The 22,996-nt window shown below is 42.1% G+C and overlaps 1 protein-coding gene across 1 annotated transcript in view; it reads right to left on the bottom strand.

Annotated features, from left to right (window-relative positions):
• The window catches only part of CEBPZ (CCAAT enhancer binding protein zeta), a 40,009-nt gene that overhangs the window by 4,845 nt on the left and 12,168 nt on the right, over nt 1-22,996 (bottom strand). Inside the window, exons 6-13 of the mRNA XM_053458631.1 lie at nt 21,147-21,200; nt 17,829-17,931; nt 15,261-15,323; nt 5,603-5,669; nt 5,018-5,115; nt 2,992-3,043; nt 1,654-1,835; nt 982-1,037 (exon numbers count right to left, since the gene is read on the bottom strand). Coding sequence (XP_053314606.1) covers nt 982-1,037; nt 1,654-1,835; nt 2,992-3,043; nt 5,018-5,115; nt 5,603-5,669; nt 15,261-15,323; nt 17,829-17,931; nt 21,147-21,200 — 675 coding nt within the window. The remainder of the gene's footprint in view (nt 1-981; nt 1,038-1,653; nt 1,836-2,991; nt 3,044-5,017; nt 5,116-5,602; nt 5,670-15,260; nt 15,324-17,828; nt 17,932-21,146; nt 21,201-22,996) is intronic.

The raw sequence follows: 22,996 nt of genomic DNA, 5'->3' as shown, positions 1-22,996 counted from the left end.
TATTTTTTTTAGTTTGCTACATACCTTTTATGCTCAATTACCAGGAACAAGTAAGGAAGGACAGCCCCTTACTATATTCCATAAATGAAGCCTGGAAAATAGTCTGTCTCTGACATAAATTGCTATGAAGACATTCATTCCATTTGATGATCTGAACTTTCAGGATAGGAAGGCAGTGTTTCCAAGCCCTCGTTTTCAGGGCTTCATACGAATTTACCCAATGCACAAGTCTGGTTCCAGGCAGCCCTGAGTTTCATTTGGGATAATTGCTAAAGTTAGTGGAGGCTATAGTCTGGTTTTTTATTGATCTGCGCCATAAAGGCTATAATGTCTTTACCTTCTGTTTTTCTTAAGCTGTATGTTTTTGATAATTAAAATGGTGTCAGGTATACGCGAGGCATAAGGTAGCAACGGGTGGGCAAAATCTTTTTGTTTTGTTTTTTTCTTTTTTGTTCTCCTTGTTTTCCTGAAAGGGAAGCTGGTGGATTTGCTAAACAAGTGCACATGTACTGGATAAAAGACATGGGCTATTAACCAAAAGGACTTTGGTTTGTCTGTTGGGCTTTAAGTTGCTGCATACGCTGGGTGTGTATTCTGCATTTTGTATCTTACTCAAGTATCAACATATCTCTTGCAATTGCTTTTGATGGTTTCCCTAGATGAAGTATAAGCAAAACTGAAAAATGACCCGGTGGTTAAAGAATAACTTGAAATCCAGCACTCAAAAGTTTTGCATTGAGGGCTAGAAGGCCACATTTTGGGACATGAGTTAACATTAAACACCGGTGTAGGTGTGAGTACATGTGTAGCTGGTATTATTGTTGATTTAAGTGTTAGAATGACACCATAGAAAAGGGAATATATAGCACTCAAGCCCATATATTGAAAGGGGCTCAAGTTAAACCTTTTTTTGTCTATATCTATTTATATTTCTATTCATTTTTTTTTAAGAGATGTATTGGAAACAGAAAATGTTCTCACCTCTTCTTCCGCAAACACGTCTTCTTTTACACGTCTCTTCTTGGTTTTCTTTGGTTCTGTTCAATAAAGACGTAACAGGTGATGACTCTTACAGCAGGAAAATTCCCATATTAAGTCTCCGTACTATTTTTTGTTTGACATGTATTCAATGTTTTAAAAGATTAACACCATTAAATAAAAAACAAATACTACATATATACTAGTACATAAATATTTCCATGATTTCAAGCAGTCTCCATAGTTTGTAGGCCACATGCAAAAAGACTTGTGGTGAAGTTATAGTAGGAAGGGTAAAGCACAACATAACTCTAGAGCCCCCTCTAGAAAGGAAGTAAACCACTGCAGGTGGAGATACTTCTCTTGGTAAGGTTGCCTAGGGCAGCCAGCTTAAGTCTAGCTTGATGCTCTATATTCTATAATGAAAACAAGACTTGAGAAATAAGATAATGGCATCAATCTCATAGAAGACACGTTTAATCAATATTTTGCCCACTCGTTTGACATTACAGAGGTTCAAAATAACAAATGAGTTAAGGAGCATGTCCTCTATATATTTAATCTTAAACACTATTGTATCCAATATACTGTATGTGTATATACAAAAAGTATAATACTGCCAAAACATCTGAATAAACTCTGAATTAAGACCTTAGCCAAGCTTGATTATTGTACCTGGATATTCATCATGCTCATCTGAAGGATCCATAAAAAGACCACCACTGCCATCTTCAAAATCTTCTTCACACATACTATCCAATGAAACTTCATCATCTTCACAGTCAACATCCCAATCTGAATCAGAATCATCGTTTTCTGAAGTGCTCTTCATTTTTTTTTCATTTGCTCTAAGATTTCTAAACACATAACATTCATAGTAAATACTAAAACTGCTTACAATCATCATATAAAACTGTGAAAAAACACAACTCAGTCTGAACATACGTTAAACTGTAGCAAGGAACCTCCTTGACATGAATTATTTTTTCCCTGTTAACTGCTTATAGAATAAAATATTATTTTAGTTTTAGCAAATGAACACTGGCTTTGTCTTTTTACAATGCATTTGTTTTCAGCATTATGCCAACTCATACTGTAAGTTATTTTTACATGATACATTTTATATAAGAAAGCAGTTTTTGTCAGGACAATTTTACTTTTTTAGCTACTTGGTAGATAAGAAAGATGCTCAGCACATATAAAACCCTTGCTACGGTAGGGATTAATTTGTCATGCTAGGTGAAGCTTAAAACAAAATGCACCTTTGCTGCATGTCACATAAAGGCTATGCCAGAGGAAAGATGCTGCTGGATAGTGTTAAGTGTGGGAGTAGTGGTTAGCGTGAAGGAGATTGGAGAAATAAAGCAAAACACTAAACACCAAATTGGAATTTGTCTAAAACGGTTGAAAATGTTTGATTATGTGTATACCCCAATGTTCATGAAATCATCACAGCCTAGCAGGATTTCATGTACACTTCTCTATAGAACTGGTAGAGCCCTGCGCGGGGCGGCTTTTTTAATCCCGCTCCCGCTGTTTTTAATCCCGCTCCCGCAATGGGGGTGTTCCGCTACCGCCACATTTGTGGGCAATCCCGCCACATTTGTGGCCAATCACGCCCGCCTCCTTACCTGATTTCCCGTGCAGTCCCGCAAGGCTGCCCTCGAGCTGTTCCCTCACAGCGTCTCTTCTCTTGCTCCGCCCAGGAACAGACGTCACATCACGTGACTCCGTTTTGTTCCTGGGCGGAGCAAGATAGGAGACACTGTAAGGGAGCAGCGAGAAGGCAGCCTTGAGGGACTGCGTGGGATTACCGGGACCCGCAGGTACAGTGCCTGAGCGCCCGCAGCCCCAGCAAGACAGCCCGCAAGTTTTTCGGCGGGTCCTATGGGACCCGCCTCCCAATGCATTCCTCTACTGGATAGTTCCTAAGTACATTACTCCTTGTCAAAGTCATAAACGGATCAATTAGTTTGCAAAAATAATCAAAGAAAATTTTGATAAATGTTTTACCCAGCAAAATCAGTATCTGTTGTTGTGCAAAAGCGGTCACCTTCAAGTGTATCTATGAAAAGAAAAAAAAAGAAAAAACACATATATAATATAACAATACATATATTCCAAATTAACTTTCTACCAAAAAGATGACAAGAACACCAAACCATATTAATCATAACGGGTGATATTTTAACAATTGAGAAATGTAATATTTTAAAATGATCCCCTGGAAAATCTTCTTTTCAGATCTCTGAATTGGATTTATTTTTCTTTACCAATATTCACTTGAATTGATGATCTCTACTAACATTTAAAATGATGCATACAAACGGTAAAGAAGAGGGGTGGTGAATATTTATTGTAGGGTTTATTATTTAGTAGAAAACAATCTGAGCACACTTAAGTGTTTATGATAAGGCTATTTTTATATACTACAAAATCATCATAACCCCTTCCTGCCAATGAGCGTAATAGTATATTTTAAAAATCGATAAGGGTGTCTGTGCACAGGAGCTCAGGCTGTCAATTGAAAGTCTGGTCTCCACCCTGTTACCAGGGGCCAAAAGTTATGGCCCAAGCCATGTGACAGTGAGTTTATATTCAGGAGATTTAAATGCCAGAACTCTGACAGAAATCTGAAAAGATCTGTAGGGGCGGTAGACACTCAAGCTTGAAACTATTACAATTTGAGAAAAAAACCCATGAGCACCTTTAAATAAAAATGGAAAGATGGAATTCTATTTGCAGTGAATTTATTTTCCTTGCTCATCTCCTGGCAGCAATAATAGAGACACTTCTGCTACCGAATCAGGAATAGACAGGAACAAACCTGGTCCTGTGTGGGCCCTGTGCTATGCTCTGTTTTTGTTAACATCTAAGGACACACAAAGCTTGTTTGATCTTGCTTGGATGCAGGTTGCCTTTCATTTCGGAGCTGGCATTTTCTTTGAGGAGTAGACAAACCAATAACTGTTGAAGTGCCTGTGTACACAGTTTCTTGTGTGAGGGGTAAGTTATTATAGTACTGCAACTGCCAGTGAACACCTCTGAAGTGCTCACAATGTGTAACAGTGGTGAGCAATCAAGGGTGTTGTGCTGTTGAATTACGCCAACACACCTGTGGCAGAGCTACTCAGTCTCTGTATATAGAACCGTATTGGCCCGAATATAGGCTGCACTCCCCCCCCCACTTTAAGTCTTTAAAGTGGGGGTGCGGCCTATATTCGGGGTCTAGCGCCCCACGCCCGGGACATGCAGTCCCGGGCAGGCAGCGGGGTTAGGATACAGATCCCCCGCAGCGGTGCAGGGGACCTGTATCCTACTCTCTGATATGCTCAGACAGCCTCCCCTGCCGGCACTTTCCACGGGGGGAGTGCCGGCACGGGAGATTGTCTAAGCGCATCACGCAGACGTTCACCGGCAGCGGCGATGCGAGCATAAACAGCCTTCGCTGCCGGCACGTCTGCACGATGTGCTTTAACAAACTCCCTTGAGATTTTAAAGCACATCTTGCAGACGTGCCAGAATAATAAGTCAAGGCAGCATGTTCAGTTGGTGTATCCTTATGCCTCCTTCCTTGTTTATATAAGCCACCACCGCCCTACTGTCAGAGAATATCACCACTCTTCGGCGAGAAACGCAGAGCTCTCCAGACTTTTGACGTTCATTTTCCATGTGGGCCCCCACTATTGACAGACTGAGGTCCCTTAAACCACCACCTTGGGGAAGATTTTACAAGATCTGTAAGAACTACCCTGGCACCTGGGGATTGAAAATATATGTTCCATCTTTGTAGCAGAAACAACTGAAGAGGCCATAACCCAGATAACTGCATATCTCGTATGGGTTCATGTTCGCCAGAGATCTGACAATCTGTCTTGGAGACCCTCTTTCTTTTTTTATGTTGTTGAAGAAATAGCACATCTTGCCTCACAGATTGCTGCTTATTTAGGAGGAAGAAAAATCTCTGGCCGAGATATCAAAAGCAGAAGCATTTTATTTCAATAAAAAAGCAAATATTTGTGTGCAAAAGATAGCTTACCAAGTATCTGTTCAAATTCATCATCGTCTACATCTTCTAAATTATCTTCCTCTTCATTCTGTTTAATCGGTTTCTCGTTTGATATCTTTTTGAAGTACCTGTATGTGAAACAAACAGTAAGTGTACTCAGAAATATAATTTGTATTATCCCGGTTTATACACAGAAGCAGGTGGTAGTTAGCATGCAATATAACTATGCCACATACAGGAGAGAAAAAAAAAAAAGAGTGGGGTTCTCCTTAAAAGTAATCATCTGACATGACCAGATCTGCACATAAACTGGGTGGGTGTTTCTAGTTATTTTCTTTTCATAAAAAGTTTACAGTGGTGTATTTTTGCCACAAAACTGCTTCATGTTGTCTGAAAAAGCAGTTAACACTTTTCACTCTTGTTGTTAAGCGTTTGTACATTCAATGCAGATAAAGAAAGCATTTATAAGATGTTAATGGGTAGTAGAAGCATTATTAAACACTCATCTACAGACACCAGACAAGCCAGATGTTAATGAAATATGAAGGGCATACCCCAATACAATTGAGCAGATTCCAAATGTTATCACAATAAGAGCTTGCATGTGATTTTTACCTGTGAAAAAACACTTCATCTACTGGTACCTCCATTTCTTCTTTTTCAATGAACTTAGCATTGTTCACTAGCATACATAAATACACAAAAAAAAGAACATAATTGACACATATGTTACAATACTATAATAATAATAATTAAAGTTATGGTTAGGCGCTAAAATGTATAATTTGATATTGATGCAAACAAAATATATAGTGAAAAAGTGTTATAAACAGTGCTGCAGACACTAGAGGTACAGCCCCTATACCAAAACAGTAGTGAAAAGTAAAGTGTTATTGCTGCCTCATTTGGTTGTGTCATCAACAGTAACTAACTGGTCCTCTGTTTCCAAAAAAAACCTTTTTAGTCTGGGTCATTCTAGTCATGCTGTATTGCTATGAGAATGCATGCACAAAAAACCCCTTAAAAATAAAACTATGAAATATAAAAAAGGCCTATAGCAAACACATTGTTTGAAAATTGGAATTCTTACCTGGGAATTTTCTTTCCTTGGTGGCACAGACTGAGAGATGGCTCCGCCTACCAGATAGGGCAGGAAACCCTATAAAAAGTGGACCTCCCCCTTCCTCCCCAGTGTGGTTATAAAGACATACTCAGACACAAATTGTGCAACAAAAAAAAAAAAAGCAGAACGTAATGGGTGGGAGCTAAATGTGCCAACGTGGAAACGGACAAGGAAAGAGAATTCCCAGGTAGGAATTCCCATTTTCCTTGCCATTCCAGGTGGCACAGATGGAGAATTAGCGTGATAGGGAGGGAGATTCTGGCCTGAATGACATGCCGACCAAACTGAGTCCTCAGAGGCTTGGACATTGAGCCTGTAGTGCCTTACAAACGTATGGATGGACTTCCAGGTCGCTGCCTTAGAGAAAAGAGATGGGTTCATACAGGAGAGTTCTGCCCATCAAGAGGAGACTGATCTAGTCGAATGCACCCTCAGGCCAGAAGGAGGATCCGGTCCTGCATAGATGTAACATTCAGTGATAGCGTCTTTGATCCAACGGGCTATGGAAGCCTTGGATACTGACATCCCCTTACGGACACCAGAAAAAGATAGGAAAAGGGAATTAGATTTCTTCCGTGGGTGAGTACAGGACAAGTAGATCTGGATACATCTCCACAGGTCTAGAGTGTTCATCTTTAGGATTCTTGGGGTCCGGATAGAAGTCTGGTAGTACGATCTCTTGATCGGAGTAAAAACTTGAGACCACCTTAGGTTTAAATTCTGGTGGCAACCTCATGACCACTCTATCCGGGAGGATCCTGAGGAACAGCTCCAATCTAGAGATGGCAGGGATCTCACCTACTCATCTTGCAGAAGTGATGGCCACTAGGAGGACAAACTTGTAGGTGAGTAGTTTTAGAGAAGTCTCTTCTAGAGGCTCAAATTGCTGAGAGGTAAGTTGTCTCAGAACAAAGTTTAGATCCCATGGGGGAACTGAGGAGTGGGACCTAGGACAAAGTCTGCACATTCATTTGGATAGTATAGAGATCCAGGGATGTTCTGCCAGCTTGTAATCCAAAATAACAGCTTAAAGCCAAAACCTGGACCTTAAATCGTAGCCAGCTTCAGACCACCATCAAAGCCGTCTTGTAGGAATAGTAACACATCCTGAATGGAGAGGGAGTATAGGTTATTCAACCTGCACCAAGAAACAAAGGTTATCCGGACCTTCCGGTATTTAGCTGAACTGGAAAGGATAGTCTCGATCTTGATGTAGATAGACCTCTAGAGATCAGGATATCCCCTTCAGAAGCCAAGCCTAAAGGATCTGGGTGGAGAATAGGACACTGGAGGAAAATGTCCTTCAGCTGAGGAAGATGAATTGGCCTGTCTATGGCCAGGCGGGCAAGGTCTGAGAAGCAGATCCTTCTTGGCCAGAGATTATGATGAACTTGTTAGGGCATTCCTTTATCTTTCAGAGGACCCTAGAGATAAGAGGTATGCCAGATCGAAGTCCCAGGTCTGAGAGCGCTTCTAGGCCTCGAGGCTGGCCATCTGGGGAAAGTGAAAAGAACTCCTTCACCTGTCTGCTTGACTGGGAGGCCATCAGGTCTATCAGGGGCATTCCCCATTTCCTTTTGATATGATCGAATACATCCCTGTTCAGGCTCAACTCCCCCAGGTGCACGGCTTGTCTGCTTAGGTAGTCTGCCTCCTAATTCGAGGACCCCTAGATGTGAATAGCAGAGATTGTGCACTGCTTAAACTCTGCCCATTGACAGATTCTTGCAGTCAGGGCCGGTAGGCGTCTGCTCCTTGTGCCTCCCTGCTTGGTGAGAAATGCCACTACAGTGACATTGATTGAAAGAATCCTTACTGGCCTGTGGCAAAGGGTCGGGGACCCGAACTTCAGTGCTCTCCAGACCACCAATAACTCTAGATAGTTGATGTATAGGTCTGTTTCCTGTGAAGACCAATTTCCATGGGCAATCTCTTTCCCCGTAACGGCTCCCCAGGCTCTAAAACTGACGTTGGTGGAGATGACTATCCAGCCCTGTGTCTTCCACGGAAGGCCTTTGGAGAGGTTCTTGTCCAACAACCACCATCTGAGCAAGGCTAAAATGGTCTAGCAGGAGCTGCTGTAGGGGTCTTGAGTGAGCGAGGGCCCAAGGGACTGCTGAAAGAGATGAAGTCATTAGGCACAATAGAGACATTATGCACCTGATGGACACCTTGTTGCTCATCGCTGAGAAGATGAACTCCTTTAGCCTTCTGATCTTGGCTCCAGGGAGAAACGTCTTTTGGATCCCCAAATCTAAAACCATCCCTAAGAAGGTTACTATTCTGCTTGGAAGGAACTGTCACTTCTTTAGGTTGACCAACCATCCCAGCCTCTGACAAGAGATTCTGACAAGTGGCATTGCAGAAGGGACTCTGAGGCAGCTATTAAAAGACAACCATCTAAGTAAGGGACTGCTTTTACGCCCCTCTGTCTCAAGAAGGCAGTGACCACCGACATAATCGGGGTGCTGAAGCTACTCCAAATGGAAGGGCTTGGAAACGGCTGTTTCCGTGAGAGGAAGGGACGGCCAGCTGGAGGTATCTCTAATGGTGTCTCCTGATGGGAACGTACAAGTAGGCGTCCTGAGGGTCTATGGAGACCATGAAGTCCCCTGAATATATGATCTCTGTGGTGGATCTCAGGGACTGCATTTGAAACCTGTTGTATCTTATGCAGTTGTTGACTGAACGCAGGTTGACAATCAATCTGAATTTTCCAGGTGGTTTTGGTACCACAAAAATGCGGGAGAAGGTACATTCTATTTCTTGGTGGGGGACCAGAATAAGAGCCTTCATGTGAATGAATTCTTTCAGTGTAGAAAGGACACCAGCTCTTCTCAGAGTGTGTGCAGGAGGTGTAGAGAGCAGAAATCTTCGGGGTGGCAGGTGAGTCAGCTCTAATGCATAACCATGACTGATGATACACAGAACCCAGGGACCCAATATCTCTTCCCAGTCGTGTAAAAAGAAAGCCAGCCTGCCTCCAACTTGAGGTTGATGGCGTCAGAATCTTCTAACTTTATCTTCCTTAACTCTTCCCTTACCTCTCTGAGGTCTGCTTCTTGGGTAAGGTTTATGACGAAAGGACTGTGAATCCTGTCTTTTGTACGAAGATCTGTAGATATCCCTGTCTCTTGCCGGACAGAAGTAGTTGGATCTAAAACAGGGCGGACCTCTCCTTTGAGGCAACCAATACTTGTCCCCTGTAGTGGATTCCAGGATAGAGTTCACTCCCGAAGTGTTAGTTTCCCTGAAAGGTTATGCTGCAGAGCCTATGCTTTGAAGCTTTATCTGTAACCCACGATTTTAGCCAAAGTCCTCTTCTAGATACAGCAGACAATTCCGTGGCCTTAGCAGATGCATGCACTGACTCGATGGCAGTGCCTGAATTAAAATCAGCTGCCAAGCAAGTGTCAGACAAGTTCCTGGCGAGTTATTCTAAAGCCTGTTGAACCCAGAGCTTAATAGTACGGAAGGTAGAGGCGAATGGCAATTGGAAGAAAATTAGCCGCAGCTGCTTCAAACGATCTCTTTGCAGCATTTTCGGCCCTCTTGTCCATCGGGTCCTTGAAACGTGATGCATCGTCTAATGGAATGGCCGTCTTCTTAGCAGCCTTGGCTACTGCTGCGTCTACATTAGGGACTTCCCAGGAGTCTGTGGCTTTCTTAACAAATGGGAACAGCTTCTTTATTCTGTTCGATGTAAGAAATCTTCTGTGTGGATGCTTCCATGAACATGGAAGGTCTTCAGTTTCTTGTAATGACCTTGAAATGGATCCGGTTTTGTTTCTGGTACCTCATCCTGCAGGTTGATCTGACCGCCGAGATGAGCTTCCCTTGGAAATCAGTGTCCATGTATGAATCTGTGTATTCATCTGGAACACAAAGGGGAAAAGGTTGTGTCCCTCTATGGAAGGGTTCCGGCTGGGGAATGGCCGCATGAGGTTGGCCATAGCCTGGCTTTTAACCAGGAGGCAAATTCAGCAGTTCATGCTTCCTTAGCACGGGTGCAGGAGTTGCACAACTTAGCGGAAGGATCATGCAGAGTCTTTTTTCAGGAAGAGTAGACTTTCCCTGTAGCTTTCCTAGGAGGGGAATTTACTGCAGGATTTTAATCAGACGTATCGGAAACAAATAAACATAGGGAACTGAGTGTACAAGAAAAAAGCACTTGGCTTGAAAATCCTGGCACATACTTGAGAAAAGGCAAGACAACGCCTCAGGCACTAACATGTACAGCAGAAATCCACAGGATGCAGCAAGCCATGAAGTAGCAGCAAAAATGAAAGATCTTGCCCATCTGGCGCCTTAATGAGCATTTAGGAAGCTCCGGAAGCTGACCTGCCTCAGGTGAGCTCCAGGCAAGCTGATCCTAGAACCGGAAGTGAAGCGCAAGTGCCTGAAATGTACTCAAATTATTGGACCAGAGCAGTGCTGCGTCTCTCCAAGGTGGAGGAAGGAGCATGTTGCCAGGAATCTGCCCAGGGAGCTCCCAGGCTATGGGAAGATGAGCCAAATAAGGTAAGAGAGAGGGGTCTTGTCTCTGCTGCAGCCTCCTGTTGTGGTTCCCTGGACCCACCCAAGGACCTCTGCCTTAACTCATACAACAGATACCCCCTGGGGCTCCAAAGAAAATAAAAAAAAGAAGGAAGCATAACTAACATGCCTCCTACCTGATCAGGGCAGGAAACACTGGGGAGGAAGGAGAGGTCCACTTTTTATAGGGTTTCCTGCCCTACCTGGTATGCAGAGCCATCTCTCCATCTGTGCCACCTAGAAAGGCAAGGAAAGTAGTTTTCCATATTTTCTATAAAACTCTGAGCGGGCTTGGGCAGTTCATAGTTATGCAATGCACACACTACATACAGGTATATGGTTAATTTTAAACACCTAAAATGATTACATCAGATTCATCAGACCATCAAATTCAACGGTGCTAAATTAAATCTATATTACTTTCTTCTTTCACAGCTGCTGCAGCACCACCCATGTGATTTGTGCACCACCTGGTAGCGAATGGTTCCTTATGTGTGCTCAACACACTGGCCCTACATCCCGATTTTTGTATTACTTTCAATACACCTATTGATGACCCATCCTCCCCTACTGCATCCAAACAACTTTCACAATGGTATGCTTCCCTCACGCATCAAATTGACCTACTCTTCTTCCACCTTTGTTCAACATCTAATTTCTCCAACTCTCGCTTCTGTCCGTCTGGCCTGTTAACATTAAAACATTGACATGCCTAGCACATTTCTAACTGAAAAAACAAACCACAACACACCTACCGAAACCTCCGTGACCTCAGCGCGTAGAGTGGCCACTTCTCACTACAGTACTAACTGGTCTCACACTCTTACGCCTTTGACACAGTTGACCACTCCCTCCTGCTACAAACCATCTATGCTCATGGCTCCATAAAACAGCTCTTTTCTGGCTCAAATCCTAACTCTCTGACCATACTTTTAGTAACATTACTGGACCCCCCCTACAGCTGTCTTTTGGTGTTTATTAGGGCTTACTCTTGGGCTTCTATTATTCTCCATCTACACCTATTCCCTTGGACAACTGGTATCTTCCTTTGGCTTCCAGTAGCACCAATATGCAGCAGACACCATAACCCTCTCCTGATCTTTCAAAATCTCTTCTAACTCACCAACTGTCCTTCAGGAATTGCATCAAGGATGGCGTCCCATTACCCTAAAGGTTAACACCGCAATGACTAAATTTATAGTAATCCCACCATTTTCTCTGTCCACAATTCCTGACTTGTTACTGTTGATGACTCCAACTTGGCGTCGCATTTGAGTCTGCTCCCTCCTTCATCCCTCACATCCAGTCCCATACCAAATCCTGCCACCTTCACCTCAAAAAGCATCTCTATTTGCCCTTTTCTCACACAAGAAACAAAAATATTAATCCACTTCCTTGTGATATCACATCTGGATTACAGCAACTCCCTACTAACCGGTCTCTCCCTCTTACGCCAATACACTAATTTTGGCCCCAGCTGTCAAGTTGGGGGGACTTGCCTGTCAAATATGGATTTAAACAAACCAGCGTCACTGGTCCTTAAGAGGTTAAACAACATACCGTATATTCCGGCGTATAGGATGACTGGGCGTATAAGACGACCCCCAACTTTTACAGTTCAAATATAGAGTTTGGACTATACTCGCCGTATAAGACTACCCCTCTACCCAGCATACAACAACCAGCCAATCACGGCAAGCAATGTACCTTACCGGTGATTTGCTGACATATACATACATGCACTGCCCTTACACACATACACACATACATATATATATATATATATATATATATATATATATACATACATACATTATATATATATTAGGGCTGCAACTAACGATTATTTTAATAATCGATTAGTTGGCCGATTATTTTTTCGATTAATCGATTAATCGGATAAAAAAAACAATATGCAAATTTTTCGTTTATTTAAAATAATTTAATGAACTGGATGTTAAAAAACAACTTAAAATTTACATTAACATTCTTATTTTGTTATGATGTAATAAAAAACAATATTTTCAAAGTACAAGAACCCAAACACAATATTTATGAAACAAAATAACCCCAAACATTCTGAAAAGAGGTGGACTATTACTGTTCAAGAAACTTTGCCCCAGCCCTGGCACTTTGCACCCAGCACTTTGCACCCAGCACTTTGCACCCAGCACTTTGCACCCAGCACTTTGCACCCAGCCCTGGCACTTTGCACCCAGCCCTGGCACTTTGCACCCAGCCCTGGCACTTTGCACCCAGCACTCAGCACTTTGCACCCAGCACTCAGCACTTTGCACCCAGCACTTTGCACCCAGCACTTTGTATCCAGCACTTTGCCCCAGCCCTGGCACTTTGCACCCAGCACTTTGCCCCAGCCCTGGCACTTTGCACCCAGCACTTTGCCCCAGCCCTGGCACTTTGCACCCAGCAAGCACTTTGTACACAGCACTCAGCACTTTGCACCAGCACTTTGCACCCAGCCCTGGCACTTTGCAGCCAGCCCTGGCACTTTGTACCCAGCACTGGCACTTTGCACCCAGCACTTTGCACTGTGCCCCTGCGCCCAGTCTCCAACTCTGCCCTGCACCCAGCCCTGCCCCCACACTCACACTCTGCCCTGCACCCACTCTGCCCTGCACCCACACTCACACCCTGCCCTGCATCCCCACCCCCACTCTGCCCTGCACCCAGTCTCCCACTCTGCCCTGCACCCACACTCACACCCTGCATCCCCACCCCCACTCTGCCCTGCACCCAGTCTCCTGCCCTGCACCCCCCACCCCCACTCTGCCCTGCACCCCCACCCCCACTCTGCCCTGCACCCACACTCACACCCTGCATCCCCTGAAACCCCACCCCCACCCCACCGTGGACCCCCACCCCCGCGAACCGCTCTGTGCGAATGGAGCCACTCGCACAGAGCGAACCGCTCTGTGCGAATGGAGCCACTCGCACAGAGCAAACCGCTCTGTGCGAATGGAGCCACTCGCACAGAGCGAACCGCTCTGTGCGAATGGAGCCACTCGCACAGAGCGAACCGCTCTGTGCGAATGGAGCCACTCGCACAGAGCGAACCGCTCTGTGCGAGTGGCTCCATTCGCACAGAGCGATTCGCTCTGTGCGAGTGGCTCTGTGCGATCTGTGCACATAGACATGAAGAATACTTACCTCCGGAACGCGTCACATCCGTCACGTAGCTAGAAGGCGGAGACTGCAGAGCGTGTAGCAGAAGCGGGGAACGCTCGCGGAGGTAAGTAAAAGGAGCCGAGTGCTCCAACAACGAATCGATCACTCGATTAATCGATAACGGAAATCGTCGACAACGATTTCCGTTATCGATTATTATCGATTTTATCGATTCGTTGTTTCAGCCCTAATATATATATATATATATATATATATATATATATATATATATATACACATACATGCATTATATATATATATACATACATACATTATATATATATACATACATACATACATACATTATATATATATATATATGTGTATATCTACACATATGCCTGTCCATACATACACATTTATACACTGCCCTCACCACACACCCCTGCCTTTACACACACATGTGTATATATATATATATATATATATATATATATATATATATATATATATACACACAAACACACACACACGTGTGTATTATATATATATATATATATATATATATATATATATATATATATATATATATATATATATATATATATATATATATATATATATATACACACACACACACACACACACACATACATATATACACACACACCAGCTTACAAATACACTGACCATTTCACACCAACATACATACACTGCACTCACACCCCTTTCTCCCCATCTCTTACCTTATCTTCTGTCTTCTTTCTTCCATCCAGTTGTGGGAGCGCGAGGTCTGGCACTTCAGACCTCAGCTTCCCTGCTCCCTCATCACTACGCGCCGGCAATTGATGCCGAGCACCGGGACATGACGTCATCCCTGTGCTCGGCATCAATAGCCGGCACGCAGTGATTAGAGAGCAGGGAAGCCGAGGTCTGAAGTGCCAGACCTCGAGCTCCCTAATGTCGGGCTAGTTAGAGGGAGGTCGTGATCTCCCCAACCAGCCCTGCTGATCAGGGCTAGTTGGGGAGATCACGATCTTGCACCTACCTCGGCGCGGCCCTGAAGACCGGCCCAGGGGAGGCGGCTTCTTCACTCGCCCCTCCCCTAGAGATTGGTGGCTTCGTGGGAACCTCCGGCTTGGTAAGTACCCGGTGGATGCATTTTTTTAGGGGTTTCTAAGTTAGTACCCGGCATATAAGACGACCCCCCACTTTTAAGAAGATTTTCTGGGGTTAAAAAGTCGTCTTATACGCCGGTATATACGGTACATGTGACTGAAAAAGTTAATATGTATTTCTTAATACCATAAGGACGGAAGGTCACAAAACTAACACTTAAAGACAAGAGCATTATTTTACATTGGAGATAGAGAGAGGTAGAACTGCAGTTGTAGTGTTCTCAGTGACTGTATGTTACACAATTTATACAATCTGAATAAAATGAGAACTATTTATATAAATTACATGGTTAAATTAAAAGCAATTTACCTGGTTGTTTCTCTTGATTCATGTATAACTTCTTTCTCTGGTGCATCAAGTATCCTCTGTTTTCTGTAAGCCCAACAAAAAACCGAGGTGAGAGCATTTTCTCATAATAATCATAACTAAACCTTTTAGTAAAAAGTAGAAACTCTAAAATATATCCTGGCTGTATGCATTTATGGACTATAAAAAAAAAATATAACTTGTGTAACCATTACCATGTAAATTAGAATGCATATTCACATTATTGTATAGATTTTACACAATACAATTACAAAAAAAACACAAAAGTAGATAATACATAAGGAGAGAGATGGTAGTAGCAAAGACAAAGGTCTCCAGGTGTTTGTAGTGAGTCTTGCCACTACTAGTACTAAGGCGCTATATTTTCTTCCATGTCTACGCTACTATTATCCCTATTTATGCATTTACTCTGCTTTTAAAAAGCTGTTTTTTTGTGAGTTATTAAATTAACACACGACGCCTATTGTTCCAGTTGCAGGAAAAAGAGTGTGGGCTCTTTGAAATTAGCTGGCTTTCTGCATTTTGAACATACATTTTTATAAGATCTTCAACCAAGTCACAAAAGACACCTACTGAAAAAACTAAAAAAAAAAATAACCCACCATGCCCTGACCTCAATATGATTGAGATGCTGTGGCACTCAAGAGTGTTTCACCCTAAACCTTTAAAAAAATATTCTTGAACTGAAACAGTTTTGTAAAGGAGGACCCCATTCAATGGATTCCCCCTGGTGAGATTAACAGCTACTGAAGTCTACTGCTACCAAAGGAGGGTAAGTCTCTTATTAAATCAAGGGGTTTGCATATTGCTTTTAAAAACCCTGACCTGAGAATGTTTACACAGTGTGTCCAATAAAGGCATGAAGATGTTTAACCCCTTCGTGACAATGGCTGTTTTATCATTTCTGCGGTGCTCGTGTTGAGATGTAATTTTCTTCCTTCCCGTTTACTGAACCCACACAAGTTATATATCATATTTTTGAAGACTAGACACCCCAGGGTATTTCAAATGCTAGTATTTTAACTCTTTCCATGCACTAATTCTACCGATAGTCTTTGTCAAACTTTGTGGTAGTCATTTTTCCCCCACCCACACATTTTACTTAATGTATAAATTTACAGGTCCTTGTATATGTCACTGTCACACAACACTGTCACACGACTGAGTATTGTTGGTGACCATGTCTATCCCACTATGACCACAGTGTACCCATCTTCTGATGGCTACATCCAGCAGGATAATGCACCATGTCATAAAGCTCACATCATCTCGAACTTTTTTATTTTATTTTTTTTAACATGACAACGAGCTCACTGTTCTCCAACGGCCTCCACAGTCACCAGATCTCAATCTAATTATTTCTGGCCTTTCATTTTTTTGGAACCGGAAATGGAGAATTATTTTTACATTTATTGTAATTTTTAAACTATTTTTTCTATAATTTTAATTCTAATCACATTGTGATTAGAAAGCTGGGCTCCACTGACTTGCATGGTTGAATGCAGTACTTGTATTAAACATGCAAGGGGAGCCAGAGTTCTCAGGAGGGTCAGGAGAGCGCCATCATATGAGTGGCAAAATCTCACAGTGGCAGTTGTGACCGCTTTCTGGAGTTAGTGTTCTGTGTCGCTGAATGGTTCGCAATCATTGATGCCCCAAGGAGGGGCCAGACATAGCCCCTGATCCCTTATGAGTCACTGAGGAATTACACAGCTACACCGTTTGGCCGAAGAAAGTGTTCATAGATGACTTTCTACACCCGTTAAAAATCATGACGTGTCTTGGCACGTCAATTGTTTTTGCGTGATCAATGGATTAAATGTGTGTTCTAAGAAACAATGTCTGCTTGAACTATTGTTGTGATTGTTGAAGGTCAAATTTAATGACCAATATATGCAGGAATCAGGGCAATTTCACCTCGTCTTTGAACCCTCTGTATGTGCCCCTATAGAGTTAGACATTTAACATTGTGTTATTATTTTTCTGGTCTCTTTCCTTTACTTAGTAGATAATTCCTGATTTGATTATATCCTCAATATTTCCCTGTTTTAAAATAATGAATTACTTTTGCTTTAAGTGGGACTGGAATCTATGTAGGATTACATGCCAGTGCTTTAAAAATCTCAGATTCACACCCTATAAAGGTTTACGTTTGACACTGATTATTAAAAGCCCCAGCGAACATATTCATTCTTGTTATATGTATAACTACATGCCCTGTTGAGATTATATGATGGATGAATTTTGAACACACAATCACTACTACTATTGCTACATTTTGGATCAAGTGTTGTACTTGGGAGAATTAGACAAACCTTATTTTCTTGAGGACTAATGAATTGAGAAATTCTTTGAATATTTTTTTTAATTAACTAGACAGAAGTACTATCACAACTATCAAAATACTCTCCCGTTTATAACAAATTAGTTAGCTGCTTGTTTATTCTGGTGCTAAAGGACCATAAATATCTGTACTTTGGACTTGAGTGCCTATTCATAGATTAGATTTCATTATTGCTCAGATGCAGAATGTTTAATAATTTTGCTTACCTCCCGCTTTCTGTAGTTTTGGATTGCGATACACAAATCGATCAAGGAATCGCATCAGTGTGAAATCTTGCAAAGGATCGCCTGTATAATGAATTGGATTTCCCTGCAGCAAAAACATCTTTAGTGTTTACGTGAAGATTTCAAAGTTGATTTTTAATAAAGCACACTTCTTTAACCCCTTCGTGACAAAGGCTGATTTTACTTTTTGTACCCTTCGTGACAATGGCCATTTTAACATTTCTGCGCTGCTCGTGTTTAGCTGTAATTTTCTTCTTTCCCGTTTACTGAACCCACACACATATATTGTTTTTTTCGAGTTTAGAAATACCCAATGTTTTTATGTTTTTTTTTTTGCTTTTTTCTACACATTATGGGGCAATAAGTACAGGTAGCGTTTTGCTATTTCAAAGCCATTTTTTCCAAATCTGGTAATTCTTCCCCCATGTGCCATTTCGGGTATCTTTGAAGCCGGCCAACGCAATTTACCCCATCAAGTCATATTTTTGAAAACTAGACAGCCCAGGGTATTCCAAATGCTAGTATTTTAACCCTTTCCAAGCACTAATTCTACCATCAGCCTTTGTCAAACTTTATGGTAGTAATTTTTTTTGCATTTGTTTTTTCACACACATTTTACTTCAGGTATGAATAAACAGGTTCTGGTATATGTCATTATCATAAAACACCCCAATATGTGTTTAGCAACATCTCCTGAGTACAGCGATACCTCACATGAATGATTTTGCCTGGCTGTTTGGGGGCAAAAGGGCCACATTTGGGGCACGCGCATTTTCAATGTTGAACTTTGGCGTTTGCCGATCAACTGCCCATGCCCTATTTGGTACATCTTTGAGCCGGGCCATTTCAGTATGCCCAATAAAGCCATATATTTTTGAAAACTAGACACCCCAGGGTATTTCAAATGCTAGTATTTTAACTCTTTCCATGCACCATATCTACCATCAGCCTTTATCAAACTTTATGGTAGTAATTTTTTTTGCATTTGTTTTTTCACACACATTTTACTTCAGGTATGAATAAACAGGTTCTGGTATATGTCACTATCATAAAACACCCCAATATGTGTTCGGCAACATCTCCTGAGTACAGCGATACCTCACATGAATGATTTTGCCTGGCTGTTTGGGGGCAAAAGGGCCACATTTGGGACATGCGCATTTTTCAATGTTGAACGTTGGCATTTGGGGATCCACTGCCCATGCCCTATTTGGTACATCTTTGAGCCGGGCCATTTCAGTGTGCCCAACAAAACCATATATTTTTGAAAACTAGACACACCAGGGTATTTTAAATGCTGGTATTTTAACTCAAAGTTTTGGGTGTATTTTTCCCCCACACACCTATGTTATGTATGAATTTACAGCTCCTGGTATATGCCGCTGTCACACGACACCCCAATATGTGTTCAGCAACATCTCCCGAGTACAGTGATAACACCCATGCATGGGGTTGCCTGTCTGTTTTGGGGCAAAGGGTCTGCATTTGAGGCATGTGCATTTGAACTTAGGGCATGTGCAGTGAATAACCAAATGTCAATTTAATACATCTTTGAGCCCGGCCAATTCAGCTCCTGGTATATGCCGCTGTCACACGACATGGGTTTGTCCCACATGCATGGGTTTGTCATTTTTGGGGGGAACTAAAAGGCCACATTTGGTACGTGTGCATTTTTCTAATTGGAAATTAGATGTGTGGCCATCCTTCCCCCCGTGTTAATTGGGACATTGTTGAAGCCGGCCAATTCAATTTACCCCATCAAATCATACATTTTTTAAAAGTAGACACCCCATGGGCATTTAATATGCCAGTATTTTAACTCTTTCCATGCGAGAATTGTTTTAAGCTAATGTGCTAATTTTAGGACTTGCTCACAAAAATATATTTTTTATATATTTATATATATATTTTATTTTTTTTGCCTTTTTAAAAAAATGTTTTACAAATTTTTTTTCAACTTGAAGGTTCCCCTCATAGTGACATCAGTGGGAAATCATTTTTACATTTTACTGTTTTTTTACTATTTTTTTCTAATTATTAATAATTTTATTTTATTTTTTAATTTATTTTTACTAATCACACTGTGATTAGAAAGCTGGGCTCCATTGACTTGCATGGTTGAATGGAATACCTGTATTCAACCTGCAAGTGGAGCCAGAGTTCTCTAGAGGGTCTGGAGATCACCGGCAGCTGCTCCTGATCGAGGCATTCCAGCGACACCATTTAAGTTTAGGAGGTGATCGTTGATCGCCTCCTAAACGCTTTTAAAACGGGCGTCCGCCGCCATACAATGTATGGCGGTTGTTGACGCCCCGGGCAGGGGCCAGAAATGTTAGTATTTTAACTCTTTCCATATCAGGATATTTTCATCCTCAGGGAGGATACAGCACTAATTTTAGCACTTGCTCATAATAATAAATTACAGTTTTCATTTTTTTTTACATTTTGCTGGAACTGAATGGTTCCCCTGATGGCGACATCACTGCATAATTATTTTTGAAATGTTTTTTATTTTTTTTTAATATTTTACTAATCACATTGTGATTAGAAGGCCGGGCTTTATTGACTTGCATGATTGAGTGTAGTACCTGTATTCAACCTGCAAGTTTACAGCACCATCTTACGAGTGGCAAAAACTCTCACAGTATTGGTATGACTACTCTCCGAAGCAGTCACTGTGCGTCCTGGGCTGGGTGTTCAGTGTCGCTGAATGCCTTCCTATCGAGGCATTTCAGCAACACCATTGAAGCTTTAGCGATTTAAAAAAAAATAAAAAAAAAATCACTAACCTTTTCCCCCCTCAGTTTCATTTTTCAGCATGGGAGGAGGATTTAAAACATGGTTTCTCACTCTCCTCCCCGTGATTCCCCCAGCACCGATCACACTGTGATCTCTATGCAAGTCTCCACAGATGACGATGACCTTCCAGGTGACATCAGCAATGACGCAACCCGGAAGGGAATGGCCGATCGTGCGATCGGCATTTAAAAATGTAACAGTTTTCCGGCTTTCAGATTTCTCAGTCTGGAGTCTGTATGTGAGTGTTTTATAATGCTTGTACTACCTCTTAATTTTAAGTGGAAGGGTTTTCCCATCACCTTTACCCACTATAACGTTTGTTAAAAATAAAGAGCACATACTGAGCCTTTTTATGACAATAATTTTAATTAGAACGGTTCTTTGGTGTCTGGGATATATCAAGCATTATTTTAGAGGCTATAAAACCAAAAACAAGGTGTGTCATGTTGTAAAATAAATACTAACTTCAAATAAAATTCTACAATAATATCAGAATCTTACCTCTAAGACAGTTTTTGCAAACAGTGCCACGGATGGATGAAAATGTTCAGAAAGCTGTGATGAGACAAAAAGTAAAAAATTACTTGTAAATACCTCCTATACCTAGGTTTTCCTCCCTTCTTGAGATTTACAGGAAGAAAAAGTACCAGGACCACAATTTTTGGAAGCACCATTGCTCATGCCTGTTTCACTTCTAATGTACTGTATTTGCTCAAATATAAGACCAGGTTTTTTTCAGAGCAAATACGATGAAAAATACCCCTCCTCTTATATTCAAGGTCACCTTAAAATTAGACCTCAAACAGAGGTTTCCCCGCAGCGGTGCAGGGGACCTGGATCATACTATCCGGTGGACGTCTGTGCGACGCACGCAGACAACCTCTGCTACTGCCGGGACTTCCACTGGGGCTTCTATGACTGAGAGCCAGGCATAAACGGAGGACGACTGCGCATCGCGGCTGCCCCACTAGACACCAGGGAGTCTGGAGAACCAAGGACAAGTCTGGGGATGCATAGGTAAGTCGGGTAGACTCTCCCCTGCGCACTTGAAATAAAGAAGCCTTAGCTTATTCAACTCACTGAACCAGTGTCACCAAATTTCTTGTGGGCATCCACACTTGGGGCTCCCCCAGGATCCCAACAGTCTCAGAAGCCAGAGGTAAAGGAGCGGACCAAGCCTTGATCCACCTAATGTATCGGTTTGTCTTAGTCTGTCAATTCTCGTCTTGTCATACCCTTTGAATATATGTATTGCATTAAGCGCTGTGTAAATTGTTGGCGCTATATAAATAAAAGATAATAATAACTTGACCAACAAAAAGAGGTAAGGCACCTTTTGAAATGCCTATAACGTAATCATTGGGTGGATAGGGATATGGTTGTCCTTGGTATTCCATCCGAGTAACAGAAATCAGGTAATTGAAAAGGTAAGACCTACAGAATTGTTGGTTATTTGTGATTCCTAGTTGTTTGTACTGAGGTTAAATAGAAATGTTGGTCAAGTACCTAAGTCAGTGAACTAGTGTAGATATTTGAGTACATAGTCAGGGGCTATTGTAAAGTACCTAGTTCTGGGAACTAGTGTAAAGGATGGATAATTTATTCTCCAAGAAGGCACCCACTCAAGTACACCGCATTTGAATTCTATGGTTTTACACATCAGGACATAATCATCTATTCCTGACAAGGTCTAAAAATTATGGATAATACAACCTCACATGACGTCATACACTGTGTCATGATCTATTCAACAAAAATAAAGCCAAAATGGATAAGCCATGTGAGAAAAACTAAGCACACCCTATGATAGCTTGTAGAACCACCTTTAGTAGCAAGTAATCATTTTCAGTCTCTCACATTGTTGTGGGGGAATTTTGGTCCACTCTTCTTTAGAAGATTGCTTTAGTTCATTGAGGTTTGAGGGCAATTGCATATGCACAGTTCTCGTAAGGCCCCACCACTGCATTTCAATTGGACGGAAATCTGGACTACTGTAACACCTCGATTTCTTTTTTACCCATTCTGTTATAGATTTGTTGGGTATTTGGGACAATTCTCTGGTTGTATGACCCAATTTCGGCCAAGCTTTAGCCGTTCACAGGCAGGGGCGGGCTGGGCAATTGCCTCCCAGGTCACCCTGAACGTTAATAAAACGGCCGGCCGATGCGGCCGCACGACCACCATCGCCGTCTTAAATGTGGGACAAAAGCCCACATTAACCTTGATCGCAGGGGTCGCAACCCCCGCGATCACTTCCACAGAGGCCCTGCCACTAACCTGTGCGAGCAGTGTCTCTTGTTCCACCCAGGACAAGCAGGAAACCAGCAGAGTCAAGTCATGTCACATGACTC

The sequence above is a fragment of the Spea bombifrons genome, chromosome 3, assembly GCF_027358695.1.
Source record: "Spea bombifrons isolate aSpeBom1 chromosome 3, aSpeBom1.2.pri, whole genome shotgun sequence".
In the NCBI taxonomy this organism is placed as follows: Eukaryota; Metazoa; Chordata; class Amphibia; order Anura; family Pelobatidae; genus Spea; species Spea bombifrons.
This window is presented reverse-complemented; position numbering and strand designations above follow the sequence as displayed.